At 40.0% G+C, this 19,666-nt stretch overlaps 1 protein-coding gene across 1 annotated transcript in view; it reads left to right on the top strand.

Annotated features, from left to right (window-relative positions):
• Positions 1-19,666, top strand: part of LOC306871947 (regulator of G-protein signaling 3-like) — a 137,318-nt gene that overhangs the window by 14,296 nt on the left and 103,356 nt on the right. The window contains exon 5 of the mRNA XM_079420225.1: positions 4,155-4,266. Coding sequence (XP_079276351.1) covers positions 4,155-4,266 — 112 coding nt within the window. The remainder of the gene's footprint in view (positions 1-4,154; positions 4,267-19,666) is intronic.

Here is a 19,666-nt window from a genome sequence, read left to right as displayed (position 1 = left end):
GCAGCAGACGCCACCACCTCTGGAGGTTCTACAGTGGTAACATCAGGAAACAAGTATAGTTCATTTACAGGACGGTACAGTGCTCATCTACGGTTCCTTCGACCGTGACATGATGGGCTGGATGTGCATTGCTGGGCACCATCACCACGCAAGGAGCTTTAGCGAGCACCATTCTGAGAGGTTCTGCGGTGATGTATGTAGCCCAAACACACCAAAAAGCGATCCCCATCATGGGAAATGCTTCAGACAGGTTTAGGGATACAATCTGCATGGGCTGACACCAGCGATAGGTCCTCCACACTGGATGCCAGTCTGGGAGCTTGAAGAACTGACCTCAACGATCTAGGTGCAATAGACAGAGAGTGACAGGACTCAGGATGAACAGCTGTGACATGATGAGACTCTGGACGATCAGCGAAGACATGACGAGACTCTGCACGGTCAGCGAAGACGTGGCGAGACTCTGGATGGTCAGCGAAGACGTGGCGAGACTCTGGATGGTCAGCGAAGACGTGGCGAGACTCTGGACGGTCAGCGGTGATGTGGCGAGACTCTGGACGGTCAGCGGTGATGTGGCGAGACTCTGGACGGTCAGCGGTGATGTGGCGAGACTCTGGACGGTCAGCGGTGATGTGGCGAGACTCAGAAATAGCAGATGTGACTTGACTTGATTCATGAATGACAGTAATGACATGACGGGGTGTTGTTGTAGCCACCAGCTTGTGAGCGCGCTCCGATGTGACCGCTATTTCACGAGCGGGTTGAATCAATGGAGTAGCGATCAATACACTGGAATATTCCAGAGCTTGCGACTTACTGAGTTCAGCAGCCACCATTACAGGCACAAACACAGTGTTAATTTTCTCCTCCGCAACACCCACAGTAAATGAAGAGCCAACACACAACAGAGCATAGTCCAAAAACTGACTGAGTGAGGAACGTGGACCCTCACAAATAAGCTTAGACTTTAGTGGCTGATTAATGCTGTCACAAAAAAATAAATAAAAATATCGATCAAGACATCATCTGGAAAATCAGAATAATTAGCAACGTCTAGATACTCTAGAATAAAGTCCTCGAGTGATCGCATACCCTGCTTGAGGGTTAATAATAGTCTTGCAGTGTACATACCTGGCCAATGTTGTTCATGAAAGCCGCTGGATCCTTGTGTGGTCGAGTATTCTGTTACGGAGCCGACGAGACGTGAGATGTGAGGATCCATTTGCAAAGCTTTTATTTAGAGACGTGGTCATAAACACAGGCAGGGTCGAACAACATCAAACAAGTATGGAATAGACAAGACACAGAGTAATCCAAGGGCAAGTGTGGGTCTATGATCGGCGAACGATATCCAGAGGGGCTTGAGAAGAGGGGTAGTCCAATAACCTGAGCAATAATCCAAACAAGGATTGAGCAGAGTCCGAACAGCGAGACAAGGGTTAATCCAAGATACCCGGGCAGGAATCAGGAAACAAGGCTATAAACAAAATAAACTAAACTAAGACTTAGAAAACACAGAAGGGCTCCGTAATGTAGCTATCACTAGGAGAGCGATAAACGCTAGACAGTACTGGAACTAAGCAAACACAGAATGGCTCGGTAAAGCAGCTACCACTAGGAGAATGATAAATGCAGAACAATACTCGGAGCTAAACATAAACACAGAATGGCTTGGTAAGGCAGCTAACACTTGGATAGTGCTAAACACAGAACAATACTCGGCGATCTGTGAAAGGAAGTCCATGGTTTAAGTAGGGTGTGTGATTGTGTGATAGTTCTCATGTGTGAGCGTGTGATTGAGACAGCTGGGTGTACTTAGTGCAATCAGCTGTGTATGTGCAATCAGTGCAATGGATGATGGGAAATGCAGTCCAGGGTAATGTGAGGTGTGAGAGTCAATATTATGGAGAGGCGACCTCTTGTGGCAGTCGGACAAAAGACCACGAACAGAATTCGTGACAGCATGTGCTTTCCATACATAATTCTCTTCAAGATGGCGCCGCGTATATCTGCTGTGGTGTGGAACGCTTCCATTCTTTTACTGCTTTTGTTTGTTTGTTCTGTGTTTAGTCATTCTCTTACTGTTAGTTGCACCAGAGATTAACTACTGGACATAAGGCAACACACACCGGACAATTTTGTCCGGTTTTTAATTATTCAGATGCTTTTTTCGATGTTCTAGTCGGAGGGGCAGCGTCCTAGTCAAACGTGCATTCAGACGGAAAACTCTGCTGCATTGTGCTTCACTGAAACCTGGCTGAGTGAAGCCATTCCGGACAACGCGCTTCATTTGCCTGGCTACCAGCTGTTCAGAGCGGATTGCATCACGGAATTAACGGGGGGTGACGTTGTCAATATGGGACTGCATTGGGACTTATGCAAGGATCTTATTTGTGGACTTCAGCTCAGCCTTCATATCTGACTTGCTCTCAAACTCACACAGCTCTCTGTGCCCACCTTCATCTGTCAGTGGATCACCAGCTTTCTGACAGACAGGCAGCAGCTAGTGAGGCTGGGCAAACTCACATCCAGGACTCTCACCATCACCACTGGCGCCCCTCAGGGATGTGTTCTCTCCCCACTGGTCTTCTCCCTCTACACAAATGACTGCACATCTAAAAACCCTTCTGTCAAGCTCCTGAAGTTTGTGGACGACACTACAGTCATCGGCCTCATAAAGGACGGAGATGAGTCTGCTTACAGACAGGAGGTTGAGCAGCCTGGCTGTCTGATGCAGTCACAACAACTTGGAGTTCAACACGCTCAAAACAGTGGAGATGATAGTAGACTTCAAGATAGTAGACCCCCTGCACTCCCCCCACTCGCCATCATGGACAGCACTGTGGCTGCAGTAGAGTCATTCAGGATCCGGGGCACCACCATTTCCCAGGACCTGAAGTGGGACATTCACATTGACTCTATAGTGAAAAAGGCCCAGCAGAGGCTGTATTTCCTCCGCCAGCTGAGGAAGTTCAACTTGCCACAGGAGCTGCTGAAACAGTTCTACTCTGCCATTATCGAGTCTGTCCTGTGTTTATCTATAACTGTTTGGTTTGGCTCAGCTACCAAAACAGACATCAGAAGACTACAACGGACAGTCAGGACTGCTGAGAGGATTATCGGTGCCCCTCTACCTAACCTTCAAGATCTTTATATTTCCAAAGTGAGGAAAAGGGCTAAGAAAGTCACTCTGGACCCCTCACACCCAGCTCACTCTCTCTTTGAACTGTTGCCCTCTGGCTGGCGCTACAGATCACTGACCACCAAAACAGCCAGACACAAGAAAATTTTTTCCCCCAGGCCATATCCCACCTGAACAACACATAACACACCCCAGTACTGTACATCTGTAAATAAGTCATCAAACCTTCATCTGTACATAGGACATATGCACATTCACAGTTCTGTCTATGGACATTTTTTTCTTTTCTTTTCTGTATATTTTTCTTTTTATTACTGTTGTTAGTTATAATTTATTGTCTATTCTCTTAATTATTAGTGTTTTATTACCTTAATTATATGTTGTCTGCACTATGTTTGTACTTCTGTACTGGAAGGTCCTAACACCAAGACAAATTCTTTGTGTGTGTAAACACACTTTGCAATAAAGCTCTTTCTGATTCCGATTCTAATTCTAATAAAATGTAATTTTTTTGGCAAAAACATGGACATGATCTGTCGTTTTTATCCCATTGTTTACTATATTTATTTGTTTGGCCAGTGTCGTTGTGGGTTTTGGTTCTTTTGACGTTTTAGACATGATACAGACATGTAATGCAGTCACTACGTTCACCTTGCTTTTCCCTGAAAATACACACCTTACGTTCGTCAGCCAATCAGATTTAAGCATTCAACGGCCCTGTAGTATAAGGTCTAATAACTGCACTAACATTAAAGGCAAATATCTTTGAAAGGTAAAAATTCACATGTGCATACACATTTATAGTTAACACAACCCCCTATAACTGTTCCATAATTACAGTTTAAACAAAAATATTAGTTGATCTTCTGCAGTCTTTGGGTGAATTATGAAGATAAGTTAATTATGGCTGCATGTATCACATGTGTTGTATATGACTCCAAATGTTTTCTGAAACATCTGCATTTGATCCTTTTTTGCTGAATTCACACTCTCTCTCTTGTTCTCTCTCCAGGTAACAATCTTTATATACTCAGATCTGATGTTGGTTACCAGAGAGGATGAACTGGGACGATGTAACGTCCTGCAAAACCCACTGTATCTCAGACAGCTGCAGCTGCGGGATGGTGAGTGATAACTACACACATATTCACACAAATGCACAAACATTTCCCACATTTACTCTTCTGGGCCCGTATTCCTCAAGATTCTAAGAATCCTTTTAGAGAGCTCCTAATTTAGCTTAAACATTTCTAACTTGGAGTCTTGGCTTAAAAGTGATTCAGGACCAATCTGAGCGAGGAAAAGACAAAAACTTTTATCTTAGAGAGGAGGCAGGGTTGACCCCCTTGCTAGCTATGACACAGTCTTTTGAAGACTGTGATTGGTTGGTTGTCCAAGAAGGAAATAAAAGAGCGCTTTTAAGAGTAGGGTTTATTATAAGCCTTCACTTGTAATTTTTCCTGTTTTACCGTACTCTCTCTCTCTCTCTCTCTCTCTCTCTCTCTCTCTCACACACACACACACACACACATTATATATGTATATATATTCTTTATTTTTTATTTACCATGCTGTCATGCTTAACGTATTTTACAGGAAATTAACAGTGACATAATAAGTGCTGTAACAGACCCAAATCGTCACTGCTGCGTAGTTGCATTTTTCCATTGGCGAAAGATCTTAATGTAGTGATTACGTCCATTTCTGGCGCTATGGCATTTCAGCACGGTGTCTGAGATGTTAGCATGTCTTTAATAAGATCGGTCACAAACATGATCCCTGCACAATCTAATGTGTAGCGTCTTATTAACTCACTGTCATGCATTGTGTGCAACACATTTCTTCTCCCTCTTCATGTTTCGTCCATTTTTTCCGCTACTAAAGAAACTCTTAAGCCCCATAAAAGTCCTCATCCGTACTCCTAACAATTTTGGACCTTAAGACCTCTTTTAAGGGTTAAGATGCTTTCTGAATTCCTTTTTTTCTGTACTAGGATCTTTTCTTTAATTTTAAGAGGAAACTTTCTTAGACAAACTTTTAAGAGGAATTGTCTTAGAATTTTTTTACTAGGAGCAACTCTTAGCACTGAGATTTTTCATGAATACGGGCCCTGGTGTTTGTCCCTCTGAGTCGACATTCATTTAAAACTTGTTAACTAGCAAGGTGATTTGCAAAGGTTCATAAAAAACCTTATATTCCTTCTCTTGATCTGAGAAAATGCTAATGATTTTGGGGATTTAAAAAAAAAAGCACTGGGTGATTGGGTGACTAGGGTGGTTGTGTACACTCACTGCCACTCACTGTTCAAACACCCAGGGCTGCGTTGGACAACATGGGCTGCATCCCAGGGCCCCGGACACTGGGGGCCCCCGCATTAATTCTCTTTTGCAATTTTAGGGTTGCCAACCATTCCGTATAATACGGAATCATCCCATATTTAAGTTGTATCTAGTTGATACAGTTGGACAATTCAAAACAGCATCCCTCAATGGCCTTTGCATTGTCCAAAAAAAATTAAAAAAGTAAAAAATAAAAAAGATTTCCAGACAGTCTGTAATCAAAAAGAGAAAGACAGAAAGTGATAGAGCCCATTATGTGTGCTGTGTGGTAATGTTCAGGAAAGAGTGTTCTAACTTTTAACAATGGGCTTAGATCCCCAGCTTGAGCATCACTATAGAAACAAGCATTTCCTGTCACCGACCCACCCTCCAAACAAAGACAGATGTGGAAAATGACACCCATAAGTGCATTTACCGTGAATAGGAACAGAACAATATCTCCAGAGAACCAAAAAAAGAGAAACATTTATTTTATTTAAAACAAGAGGAACATTTATTTTATTAGCAGTCTAAATGCAATCTGTGTCACAAGTACAAGTTTTTTTTTTAATTGTGTATAACACAAAATTAGTATTCTGTTATAAAATGTTATAGAGCATAACATACCATCAGTTTTATGTCTCATATACTTTTGTCTATTACACATTTTACAAATCTCTTGAAATAATTTTGTTTAATTTTATTTGAATGAGCATGCTTTTATTTATATATGTTTTAAAAATGTATTTTTGATGTGTTGACTTTCTACGACAGTGGAGAGCAGACAGGAAACAAAGTGAGGGAGGGGAGGGGGCAGGATTGGGAAAGGTCCTTGAGTCAGGATTCAAACTTGGGACGCCTGAAACGCAACAGCATTACATGTCAGCACACTTGCCCACTAGGCTATTGGCACCAATGAAATGAGCATGTTTTTAAAGCAAGTTTGTGTATTGTAATGACAAAAAGTGAAAAAAAAGACATACAGGCCTTGGTCTGATTGAAATAATTTTTCAGGTTACAGGTGGTTAAAACTGTGTTTGTTCTGATTCCAGTTATTCTTATTTGTCCTCTTACAAGAAGTTCAGAGTGTTGTACAGTAAAAATCATGAACATGAATAAAAAAACAAACAAACAAAATTCTTAGAAAAGAGTACTTCTTTAAGAGAATGACAGTGGTCAATGCATGTAACAGCGGTAGAAGTTAAGAGAATCCTAATGAATGAATGTGGCATTTATATAGCGCTTTATTGTGTATTGCTGTACACCCAAAATATGTAGATGTGGAGCTGTGAGAGGACACGCAGTCATGCGTGTAGAGAGAGTAGAGCAGTGGACTCAGGACACAGCGTTGTGGGGCTTCTACGTTCAGGGTGATGGAGTTTGAGGTGAACTGGCCAACTTTCACCACTTGAGGTCTGCCGGTGAGGAAGTCTTGAATCCAGTCACAGAGTGAGGAGTTTAGGCCGAGGTCTGTGAGTTTAGATGCCAGCTTGATGGGGACTATAGTGTTGAAAGCTGAGCTATAGTCAATGAATAGCAGCCTTACATAATTCCCATTGTTGCTGTCCATGTGTGTGAGGGAAGAGTGGAGGACGTGAGAGATGGCCTCGTCCGTAGATCTGTTTGGGAAACTGAAGAGGGTCCAAAGTAACGGGTATGGAGGAGCAGATGTGGCTCTTTACAAGTCTTTCAAAAACCTTCATGACTATAGATGTGAGGGCAACTGGGCGATAGTCATTCAGGCAAGAGGGTTTATTGTTCTTTGGCACAGGGATAATGACGGATTTCAATCAAGTGAATGGGGATTATTAGGAGGCCATGATGGTCAGAGGCCAGTGGAGGGAATTTGACCAGGACACCGGGATTACACCCCTACTCTTTAAGATGAGTGTCATGGGATTTTTAATGACCACAGAGAGTCAGAACCTTGGTTTAACGTCTCATCCAAAAGACAGTGCTTTTTTTGACAGTATAGTGTCCCCATCACTATACAGGGGTATTAGGACCCACACAGACCCAGAGGTGGGTAGAGTACCCAAAAACTGTACTCAAGTAAAAGTAAAAGTACTTCTAGAAATATTTCCTCAAGTAAAAGTAAAAGTAATAGTCTGAATAGTTACTTGAGTAAGAGTAAAAAAGTATTGGATAAAAAAACTACTCAAGTAGTTAGTTACTAGTTACTTTGGATCATATAGATACTGAATATAGTCTATTTTATTTAGATATATAGATTACATTTATGTAATGTGTATACACACTGCCGTTCAATATATATATATATATATATATATATATATATATATATATATATATTAATGTAATTTATTTCAGTGATGCAAATCAGAATTTTCATCAGCCTTTACCCCAGTCTTCAGAGTCACATAATCCTTCAGAAATCATGTTGATTTATTAGCAGTGCTGCTCTTTTTAGCTTTCTATTCATCAAAGAATACTGAACAAAATGTCACAGGTTCCAAAAAATATTAAGCAGCAAAACTGTTTCCAACACTGCTAATAAATCAATATATTATAATGATTTCTGAAGGATCATATGACTCCGAAAACTGGAGTAACAGCTGATGAAAATTCTGATTTGCATCACTGAATTAAATTATATTTTAAAGTAAATTAATTATGTATTATCCTATAACATCTGACACTGAAACCTCTGAAAACTCCTCACCTGACTGCTCTGAACATAACGAAACAAATGCATATTGACGGATCTTCTGTTCTGCAAAATGTAAACAAATGTAGCCTATATTTTTGCAAGCTTAAATATTGTAAAAATATGAAAATTAATTGTGTCTAGAACACAATTGAACGGGTGTTCATTTCATACTCTGTGACAGCTTATTGTATAAATTATACATTGTATTTAATGTAAGGTACATGTACAACAAACTGGTAATGTCATAGTGGTATCGTGGCCTATACCTGTGGAACAGTAGACAGCACACGCGGTGTTCATCTAATAAAGATCTTTATATAGCTCTAGCAAACAAGCCTTTGCAGATTTGCTTTCACCTGACTGTAGATCCAAAGCAACGTCTTCAGCGTTCTTGATGTTCTTAAACTCTCTGTTATCTGAGTGAGAACCGCTTCAGAGACTCAGCGCGTGCGGCAGGGAACTGAACGAATCATTCAAACTGATTCACGAATCGATTCACTGGTTTGCCAACTGGTTTGATCAAGCCTTTAAACAGAATCGACTCAAAAGAATGAATCATTCGCGAATGGGCATCATTCATTGCCCAGAGAAAAGTAGACGGCGCGTTTGGAATAAACCGAAGCATTTTTAACTTGTATTGCATTAAGATACAGTAACGAGAGGAGAGTCGCCCACAGTAACGAAGTAAAAGTACCGTTTTTTCTCTAAAAATATACTTGAGTAAGAGTAAAAGTACCCATTTTAAAATATACTCTAAAAGTATTAGTTACCCAAAAAATGTACTCAAGTAAATGTAACGAAGTAAATGTAACTCGTTACTACCCACCTCTGCACAGACCACAGGGTGAGCCCCCCCTGCAGGCCTCACTAATACCTCTTCTATCAGAAACCTAGTTTTCCCAGGAGGTCTCCCATCCAGGTACTGACCAGGCTCAACCCTGCTTAGCTTCAGTTAACCAGTCTTGGCCTGCAGGGTGACATGGCTGTAGCTAAGAAGTGTTGCGACTCATTGCACAGAAGATTGGTGGAAGGAGCATTTTATTATTTGCAGAAGATCTGATAATCTCAAAGATGATGGCGTACCAGCTAGACATGGAGAATGTGCTTGGTCAGGTTCAAGGAGTAGAAAAGAAAATTGCATGTGTAGATGAAAAATCTGTGGAGGTACGCAAGGCCTTCCTTGCAAATACGGGTTAAGTTGTAGGTGCGCCTTAAGTCAAGCTTGGTTAAGATCTTGGCTCTCCTCAGGATCTTAATGGGGACAGAAACCAAGGACAGATGATAACAAATTTAATTATATTATTGCTGAGGGAGAGACATTCAGTGTATGGTCTGAATCCATTATCTTTCTGCTGGAGTGCCTTGTAAATATATTCAACGCTGATAAAGTATTCCCTGTAAAACGTAATGGGAAAATTTGAATGTCAGAAGTATCATAAAAACAATAAGCATAGATGGATGAGTGTCAACACAATTAAAAAAGTATAAATGAGAGGAAGGTCTTGGACCTGGAGAAATCGAAGAAGGACCAGAACACTGCAGAAAGTGTAACACGGTGAAAGAGACGAGAGACGTGCTGATCCATTTGCAAGCTTAATTAGACAGAGACGTGGTCAAAAAACACAGGCAGGGTCGAAACACCAGCAAACAGGTATGGTACAGGCAAAACACAAGAGCAGTCCAGTGAACAGACGGGGTCGATTGGCGGCGAACATAATCCAGAGGGGCAAAACAAAGAGAGATAATCCAAATACATGGTAATAGTTCAAGCAGGGGCAAACAAAAAGTCCAAAAGACAAGGCGAGAGAAAACATCCAAGGCTGGCTATAAACTTCAGGAATGACCAAGACTAAACTAAACTTTAACACGGGAAACACGGAATGGCTCCGTAAAGCAGCTATCCCTAGGAGAGTGATAAATACAGAACAATACTCGGCGATCCGATAGAGGACATCCAGGTCTAATAAAGCATGTCTAAATGGATGCAGCTGTGTGTGTGTAATCAGGGCAATGGATGATGGGAACTGTAGTCCGGAATGACATGTAACGGTCTGTGTAGTGTGAGAGTCAATGTAATGGAAGAGTGATCTCTGATGGCAAGCAGATGGAAATCCATGGACAGGATTCATGACAGAAAGTATATGGTCTAAAATAGACTATCTATTTTAAAAAGCCCTAGTTGTTGTAGACTAGACAATGTAGTATTTAAGGAGTCCACGATTGTCTGAGTAATAGCTGATAGGTGTATATGTGGTTAGAAATCAAGGGAGAATGAGCAGAGAGTGGGAGGAGGCTGGGAGTCTGATGGAGTTGCGACGAAAATATTCCTGGTACTGATCTTTTTACACTTTTTACACATTGTTGATGCTTAAGAAGGTCACACACTATATTAGAAATCAACAGGATGTAAACTAGCAGAATGATTGGTGTAAAAAGTATTATTTTGTCTTATGAAATATGGAATACCTGTTTAGCTTAATCAGGCAGTATACAAACATTTTGTTCAATGTTATTTGAACAAAACGGGTGTGTGTTCACGGTGTGTGTGTTCACTGCTGTGTGTGTGCACGATGGATGGGTTAAATGCAGAGCACGAATTCCGAGTATGGGTCACCATACTTGGCAGTATGTCACTTCACTTAACTCACTTAATTTAAACATCCATCCATATATGAACATTACAGACTTCAGTTAGATAAACAAAACTGTATAAGAAGCTGTAAAATGAGTGGTGTTTAATTGAAACAAACATTATATGTCACTTGATATGCTCACAAATAAGATAAAATATGTTAATGTCATAATCTATTCTATAATTGTCAGAGAGCAAATAGTGACATCTGCTGTTGAATTTAGATATTTATTTTAAACTTTAACCGTCACAATCTTAAAGCATTTTGTTTGCCAAAGAATATTTAATATTATATGAAATGGATGAATTACATCTTTTGGAATGAATGCAATGAACATATACCTTTGATTGTTGCTCTGTCTTTACTCAGGCACCTTAACAAGAGTATAGCTAATGGGGATAGCATTGCTCAGAATTTTTCCTTTTGGACAGTTTTATGAGAAGTGGTTGAATTCATGCCGAGATCCTAAAACAACTAGGACGGATTCATGCTGTGGTCAGTGAAGTGTCCCTTTTCCTTCTGGCTGGAATAGGGTGAAGGTTGAGTAGCAAATATTATCACTTGTATGTAAAAGCCATTCCATAAATGTCTTAACTAATTTAGCGAGATCAGTGAGTGTATATGAGCGTGGGACAGGATGACAGTGACAGCGCAGCAACAAAAGAACCTGCAGGTGTCTCACACACAGAGGACTGTACAACTGTCTCCTCTGATCAGTCTCTCTGTTAATTGTTTGATTAATGACATTAGATTGGTTATAAACTAAATTACACAGCTCATACTATATATATATATATTTTAAAAAAGAAGCAATTAAAATTACACGCTGAAAGATGTGAAAGAAATTGTGAAAACAGAAAATATGGATGAAAAAGGAAAGGCAAAGAGAGGAGGCAAGAGAGTAGGAATAGTTCACTCAAAGTGAAAATTTTGTCATTTATTCAGCTTCATGCTATTCCAAACTTATATTTTAATTTATTTTTTATTTTGCTCTGCAGAGCACAAAATAAGATATAAGATCACTTTGCATGATTAACAGACCAATATTTAAGTGGATAAATGTAACCACTGGAGTTGTATGGATTACCTTTACACTACTTTTACATGTACATTTTGGAGCCTAAAATATGCCTTTTATTTTAAAAGGAGCTGAAACATTCTTCAAATATATTTTTTCGTGTTCTGCAAAACAAAGAAAATAAAAAGTTTGGATCAGCCTGAAGGTGAGTAAATGGCAGCATTTAAAATTGAATGCTATTTTTACTTTAATGTTGAGTGGAGGAAGGAAAGTATTTTAATGTTACATTAAAAAAACAAAAAGTAAAAGGTTAGTAACAGGACATCTAACCTCACAGAAATGGATATTGATTTTTATATTGAGTTGTGGGTATAGAAGATTTATTTAAAGATTTGCAAAAGCTGACTAATGAACAAAATAAAGAATTATTGTTTTATAATTAAAGTGAGCATGAAAAAGTAAAGGAAAAAATATTTTTCTGAGAGACTTAGAGCTTTGTAACTTGTGATGTGTATGATCTTATACATGCAGAAACTGCATAACAGACTAGTAAAATTAAAACATGAAAACACATCACATGACCCCTTTAAAGTTAACTGATGATCCTGGCAGATATTATCCTGCCAATCAATCTGGCGTGTCAGACAAACCATACAGTAATATGTGTTAAGAAAATTTTGAATGTCTTTTGAATTTAGGGTTATCTATCCATCCATCCATCCATGTATATATATATATATATATTAGGGCTGTCAAAAATAGCGCGTTAACGACGTTAATTAGTTGTTTGTTGTTAATTACGTCAATGTTTTTAACGCATTTCACGCATGCGCAGTGTGACAAATTATTCAGGTCAGGAAAGTGGTTGGGAGCTAGAGGCGAGATGGAGCAAGGTGAGCAAAGTGGGCCTATTGACGGATTCAAATATAAAAAGAATGATGATGGTACAGTTAACAAGTACAAGGTTATTTGCAAGATTTGTAACAAGGAGTTTCAATTTCACCGGAGCTGTTCAAGCTTGAGGTACCATGTCAACGCCAAACATGCGTTTGCTGGGCCGTCAGGTTCAGCAAGTGGTTTGCGCCAGACCACGCTGAATGTTCGCAGGCCATTAACAAAATCAACCTCAGATAATTTGACCAACACAATATCAAAGGATTGTAGACCCATTAGCATTGTAGAAGACTCAGGTTTCCTTGATGTTTTGCAAGTGGCGTCTCAAGACTCATTCTATAAGCCACCGTCAAGAGCCACAGTTATGACGAAAATCCACGAGCTCTATGAAAACGAAAAAGAAAAAAGGAAAGAGGTCTTGGCTCAAGTAAATCATATCGCCCTGACAGGAGACCATTGCACATCAGCGAGTAACAAAAATTACCTCGGAGTAACTGCACATTTCATCAGTGACACGTGGGAACTGAAGTCTTTTGCGCTGACTATATTAAAAACTGAGGAGCGTCATTTTGCGGAGGCTTGTAAAGAACAGTTCTTGTCTGTTCCACGTAAGTGGGACATTGAGGGCAAGACGACAACCATTGGGACTGACAGTGCACGCAACATGGTTGCCGCAATTCGACTTACACGCTATGAACACATGAACTGTGTCGCTCACATGGTGCAGAGAAGTGTCACAGTGAGTCTTTTTAAGCACAGCCCAGCAAATGCTGCGGAGCTTCAAGCACAACAAGTCAGCCTGGGAAAGAAGCAAGAGCCATTGATCCAGGATGTTCCAACACGTTGGAATTCGACGCTGGAAATGGTCAAGCGCGTGAGCAGAAATAAAGAGGCTGTCATCGCAGCCCTGGACAATCAGGAGCACAAACTCGTTTTGCCGACCGCAGCAGAGTGGGATAAACTGCAGAGGCTGGAGACACTTCTAGAGCCATGCATTTTGTTTTTCATGCTTCTAAGATAACCAATGTGAAGTCTTGGTTTTCTAATGCGTAAAAAGCAATAAAAAATTCTTAGCTTATTTTTTTGTATCCGTGTAGCCAGAATTTAACATACTGTTCAACAACAATGTTGATATTGCAGCCCTACCCTGTAATGTTTTCCTATTTTCTACAACCCGAATTCCGGAAATGTTGGGACGTTTTTTTTTTTGTTAGTTTTTTTAATTTTGAATAAAATGAAAACTAAAAGAATTTCAAATCATACGAGGCAATATTCTATTCACAATAGAACATAGATAACATAACAAATATTTAAAAAATGAGAATATATGAGCTCATTTCAAATTTGATGACTGCTACAGGTCTCAAAATAGTTGGGATGGGTGAATTCAGCACCCGGACTCTTCTACTACAAAGCTATGCTGTTGTAATAGCTGCAGTATGTGGTTTTGCATTGTCCTGCTAAAATACACAAGGCCTTCCCTGAAATAGATGTCATCTGGAGGGGAGCATATGTAGCTCTAAAACCTTTATATACCTTTCAGCATTCATAGTGCCTTCCAAAACATGCAAGCTGCCCATACCGTATGCCCTTATGCACCCCCATACCATCAGAGATGCTGGCTTTTGAACTGAACGCCGATAACACGCTGGAAGGTCTCCCTCCTCTTTAGCCCGGAGGAAAAGGTGCCCGCTATTTCCAACAAAAATGTCAAATTTGGACTCATCTGACCATAGAACACTTTTCTACTTTGAAATAGTCCATTCTAAATGAGCCTTGACTTCTGGACCATGTTCACATATGACTTCCTTTTTGCATGATAGAGCTTTAGTTGGCATCTGCAGATGGCACAGTGGACTGTGTTTACCGACAGTGGTTTCTGGAAGTATTCCGGGGCCCATTCAGTAATGTCAATGACAGAATCATCCCGATGGGTGATGCAGTGTCGTTTGAGGGCCGAAGACCACGGGCATCCAGCTGACCTTTGATGACCAGCTGACCTTCAAAGAGCACATTGCAAAGACTGCTCGATCCTGCAGGTTTGCACTACACAACATCAGAAAGATCAGGCCCTTTCTGACAGAGCATGCTGCACAACTTCTTCTCCAGGCGCTTGTCGTTTCTAGACTGGACTACTGCAATGCTCTTCTGGCTGGTCTGCCATCAAACACAATCAAACCTCTACAAATGATTCAGAATGCAGCGGCAAGACTGATCTTCAACGAGCCCAAAAGAGCGCATGTTACACCTCTCTTCATCTCCTTGCACTGGCTACCAGTGGCAGCTCGCATCAAGTTCAAGACACTGATGCTTGCGTACAGAACTACCACAGGCTCAGCACCCTCCTACTTCCACTCACTATTACGAACCTACATCCCCTCCAGAAGTCTGAGATCTGCTAGTGAGCGACGCCTTGTGGTACCATCACAGAGAGGCTCAAAATCACTCTCCAGAACATTCTCGTTCACCATTCCTGGCTGGTGGAATAATCTTCCCACCCCTATCTGGAACGCCGGATCCCTGGCAATCTTCAAGCAACAACTGCAAACTCATCTCTTTCGGCAGTAGTTGACTTCATCCTAAACTCAAAAAAAAAAAAAAAAATTTCCCACTATCTTTCTTTACTAGCTTGTACTTATTTGAACAATGACTGAGACTTGGTGTTACGAGCACTTCTTCTGTCTGATTGCCTCTTCAAGATGAATCGCGTTTTGTATTCCCCAATTGTAAGTCGCTTTGGATAAAAGCGTCTGCCAAATGACTAAATGTAAATGTAATGTAATGTAAATGCATCCAACAAAGGTCTTTGGTCTTGTGCCTAACGAGATTTCTCCAGTTTCTCTGAATCTTTTGATGGTTTTATGCACTGTAGATGATGAGATTTGCAAAGCCTTTGCATTTTGACATTGAGGAACGTTATTTTTAAAATATTCCACAATCTTTTTACGAACTCTTTCACAGATTGGAGAGCCTCTGCTCATCTTTACTTCTGAGAGACTCTGCCTCTCTAAGACTAGCTAATCATGTTGCAGACCTGATGTCAATTAACTTAACCCTCTGGGGTCTGAGGTGATTTTGAGGCCCTTGAGATGTTTTGACATGCCCTGATATTTGTGCTTATTTCAGCCACTTATAACATACTATTGACCAACATGTATTTTTTTTTGTATTCAGCACAAAATGTGCTACAATAATATGTGACCAAGATGGATGTACATGTTTGCATTTTTTAGAAAAAAAATATTATGCGTGATTAAGTTTTGGGAAAAAAAAATTGTAGCTGAAATAAGGCCATAAAACCCACACTAAATCGTCCTGAATAAAACTTTTGAGTAATCAGTCTTGTAGGCTAGAATATTTACTTCACAATTATGTGAAAATCATTCTGCTTAATCATTCACAGAAAACAATATATTAATTAAAATTTTTAAAGACATGTTTTGTGATCGAAAGCCAATATGCGAGGGATGGTAATTGCCTTAAATATTAAGTGATTTTCACCTGAGAGACAATGGGCCCTCCCCTAAAGTCTGATAATGGGCCATCAGTGTGACTGTGACTGAGGCAGGTAAGACAGAGTGTGAGGAGATTGAAAAAAAATTTTTTTTAATTATTTGTATTTTATTTACAACACAGTATAATCAGAACATACATAATGAAGGTCAAAGACACATTATTGTGCACACTGATCTAACCACAGAGATGTGAACAGACTTTAACTCATTCCTGCAACAGATTCTGTTCAAAAAGTGAAACAAGTACCTGATATTTACTATGTCCATGGATTGAAGAAAAAAAAACAAAAAAAAAACATCAGTAGTCAAGGATCTTGTTTTACCATAGAATATCAGTGTAGTTGAACATCAAACTGTGTTCCTCTGAGAGCACTGTACCAACATCAGAAGAAAGTCATCAGGATTCGTCTGTGGTTCAGGTACCTGATTCAATAAAATACAACCAACCAAAAACATTTGTGAGCATGTTAACATCAGGAGCATCTATATATATAGGTTTTATAGACTCACGCATACTTTGTACTATCGTAAACAAAAAAAGACCTTTTATATCTGAGAAACTAATTATTATTGTTTAGTACGTTATTAAAATCTATTTTTTAACAGAGTAGGCTATTAATAATAAACATGTTCTAAACATACTTAGACTCGTAGCATTCATCATGTTACAATGTACTCTCATATTACTTTTGTTGTTTTATATGGAGCATGAAAACATCACGTCGAAAGAAATTTAAATACAATGAATTTGTGTTTGAATTGTCCATCAATTTCAAACATTGTAGTCTGGAATTACAGTTTGGGAAAAAAAACAACTATGATTTTGTAGTCATATAGCCTAATATGTATGATTTTATAATAGCTCTTATGATTCGGCAGCAATAGACTCACATATGCTGTGAACTACAAAAGGATGTACTTTGTACTATAAAAAAGTGATATTTTATATCTGAGAATCTAATTGTTATTGTTTAGCACAATATTAAATCTATTTGTGAACATTAAACATTCTTCTAAACATTCTTAGATGGTAGCATTCATCATGTTGTCGTTTTGCAAATACCCAACTAAACGTGTTCAAGATAATACGCAATAATAATACGCTAACTAATGCAAAAAAGAAGCATTACTTACTCATCAGATCGAACTCTTGCTTTTATTTTGAGGGAAATCCAGCCTTTACTCAGCGCGTCTTCTTCCAGTAACGAACAGTAGCAGCAATGACCTCTTCACTCCTGACTCTTTGTTTATGTTGGGCATCTTCATGAGCGCACGGCTCATGTGGTTATTTACATGTGAACACGAGGGGGCGGGATCGCATTAAAAATAATGAGTTAGACTGGACAGACTGAACATCGTGTTTGTTTCATACGGATTACTTTATCACAGAACGTTTGTTTTCTATAGAGATAACTCCCATGTTTCTGTGTTGAGTATTTGCTGAGTTACACTTCATTTTAGTGATGCGTTACTAAAAACAGATCGCGGAGATGAAGACAGAGAGCGCACCCTGTTGTTTTTCTTTTTTTTACCCAAAACCACAAAGTTTTTTTGTAATCGTGAGTGTACACACACAAAAAAAGACACTTAACAGTTTCGATTGATGTATAACACTTATTTGTGTGACCAAAATCTAGACCAGAGTATTTTTTGTGTATTTTGCACTGATTTTAAAAAATCCGAGCTGGTATCGCCGGCGATACAGCCAGCCCCAGAGGGTTAATTAGTTGCTAGATGTTCTCCCAGCTGAATCTTTTCAAAATGTATTGCTTTTTCAGCACATTGTTGCCCCCGTGCCAACTTTTTTGAGACCTGTAGCAGGCATCAAATTTTAAACGAGCTCATTTAGTGGATAAAAGTGTAAAATTTCTCAGTTTAAACATTTGTTATGTTATCTATGTTCTATTGTGAATAAAATATTGGCTCATGTGATTTGAAAGTCTTTTAGTTTTCATTTTATTTAAAAGACGTCCCAACATTTCAGAATTCGGATTGTAAATTTATAACTTATTATATGGCATTATGAATTATGTGTGGAACTATTATTGTCAGCATTGAATAGGAAGGCGATTTAATATCTTAAATTACAGGATCCCGCAGAAAGTATTATTTCTAAAGAGTGACAGGTGATTTTGAGAAATTTTCTACATCAGTGTGTGCTCATTTATGCTGATATATAACAGTCAATTCAAGCAGTAGTTCTTCAGAAGAAAACTTTGATTACAAAAAAATCTAAATTGTATTGAGGTACTGTCACATATTAAAGCAAATTTCAAAGATGAAGGGACAAAATTTCCAAAAAGAAGGTCATTTTAATTCGCAAAGTCCATACATGTAACCATATACACTCAACACAATCAGTAACCGATCATAAACAGAAAACCAAGGGGAACTCAGATACACAGTGATGATGATATAGAGGGCAATCAGGTGCGCTAATTAATCAATTAATGAATAACCATGGAACAAATGACAAACAGGAACCAAGGAACACAGGAAACAGGCAAAGGAAAGGTGCAACTTCACACCATTTTGCTAAGAAATAAGTGATTTGGGAGGTGAACGAGGGGATGGGGAAGGGATGGTGAGAGTAACAGGTGAAAAGATGGTGAAAGGAGCAGGCGTAGGGCTGGTGATAGCAGACAGAAGAGACCAAGAAGGAGAAGATGGAGGTAGCAGACCTCATGGAGATGATGGAAGATGTGGCCAGGATGTGTTGACACAGAGCGCAACCAAACAGAGGTCCATGGTGGAGTCAAGGGAGCGAGGAGCCACGGTGGAGTAGATCTTGATGACACCACGGGGATGAGCGATGGAGATGGAGTCGTAGGAAGTGGAGACCCAGGTGGAGCTGCAGAGCCAGAGAGACCAAGCAGTGACGAGGATCTGGGGGTGGTGATGGCGCAGTGGATAAGACACATGCCTTTGGTGTGAGAGACCCGGGTTCGAATCCACTGTGAGACACCAATGTGTCCCTGAGCAAGACACTTAACCCCTAGTTGCTCCAGAGGCGTGCGGCCTCTGATATATATAGCAATTGTAAGTCGCTTTGGATAAAGCTACATGAATAAATGTAAATGTAAACTGAGGTGGAGCCACAATGACAAGTGCCCAAGGCGGAACCTGGGAGCTGGAGGACTGCAGCTACGATGGTCCAAGTGAGGACAGAGGTGGAGCTTGAGGGGAAGAGGAACCCAACAGAGCCATAGGGGTGGAGTAGTCATAGGGGATGAGACATAGCTGAAGACCTGGAAGCCCATGGTGATGGCAGAGTGATGACTGACTAAGGTGTAGCCTGTGAGACGAGGGCGCCTGGAGGAAGCATAAGGATGACAGTCCCAGGTGGAGCAGAGGGACCGTGAAGCCAAAGCAGAGCCAACTGGTTGATGGGCCGAGGTGGAGTTATGGGCTCAGAGGATCGAAGCAGAGACCACAGGTCGACTCTCCAGGGCGGAGCTGGGAACCAGAACCCCAC

The sequence above is a fragment of the Barbus barbus genome, assembly GCF_936440315.1.
Source record: "Barbus barbus genome assembly, chromosome: 6".
Taxonomy (NCBI): domain Eukaryota; kingdom Metazoa; phylum Chordata; class Actinopteri; order Cypriniformes; family Cyprinidae; genus Barbus; species Barbus barbus.
The sequence above is the reverse complement of the archived record's forward strand: the minus strand, read 5'-3'. Positions and strand labels throughout refer to the sequence as shown.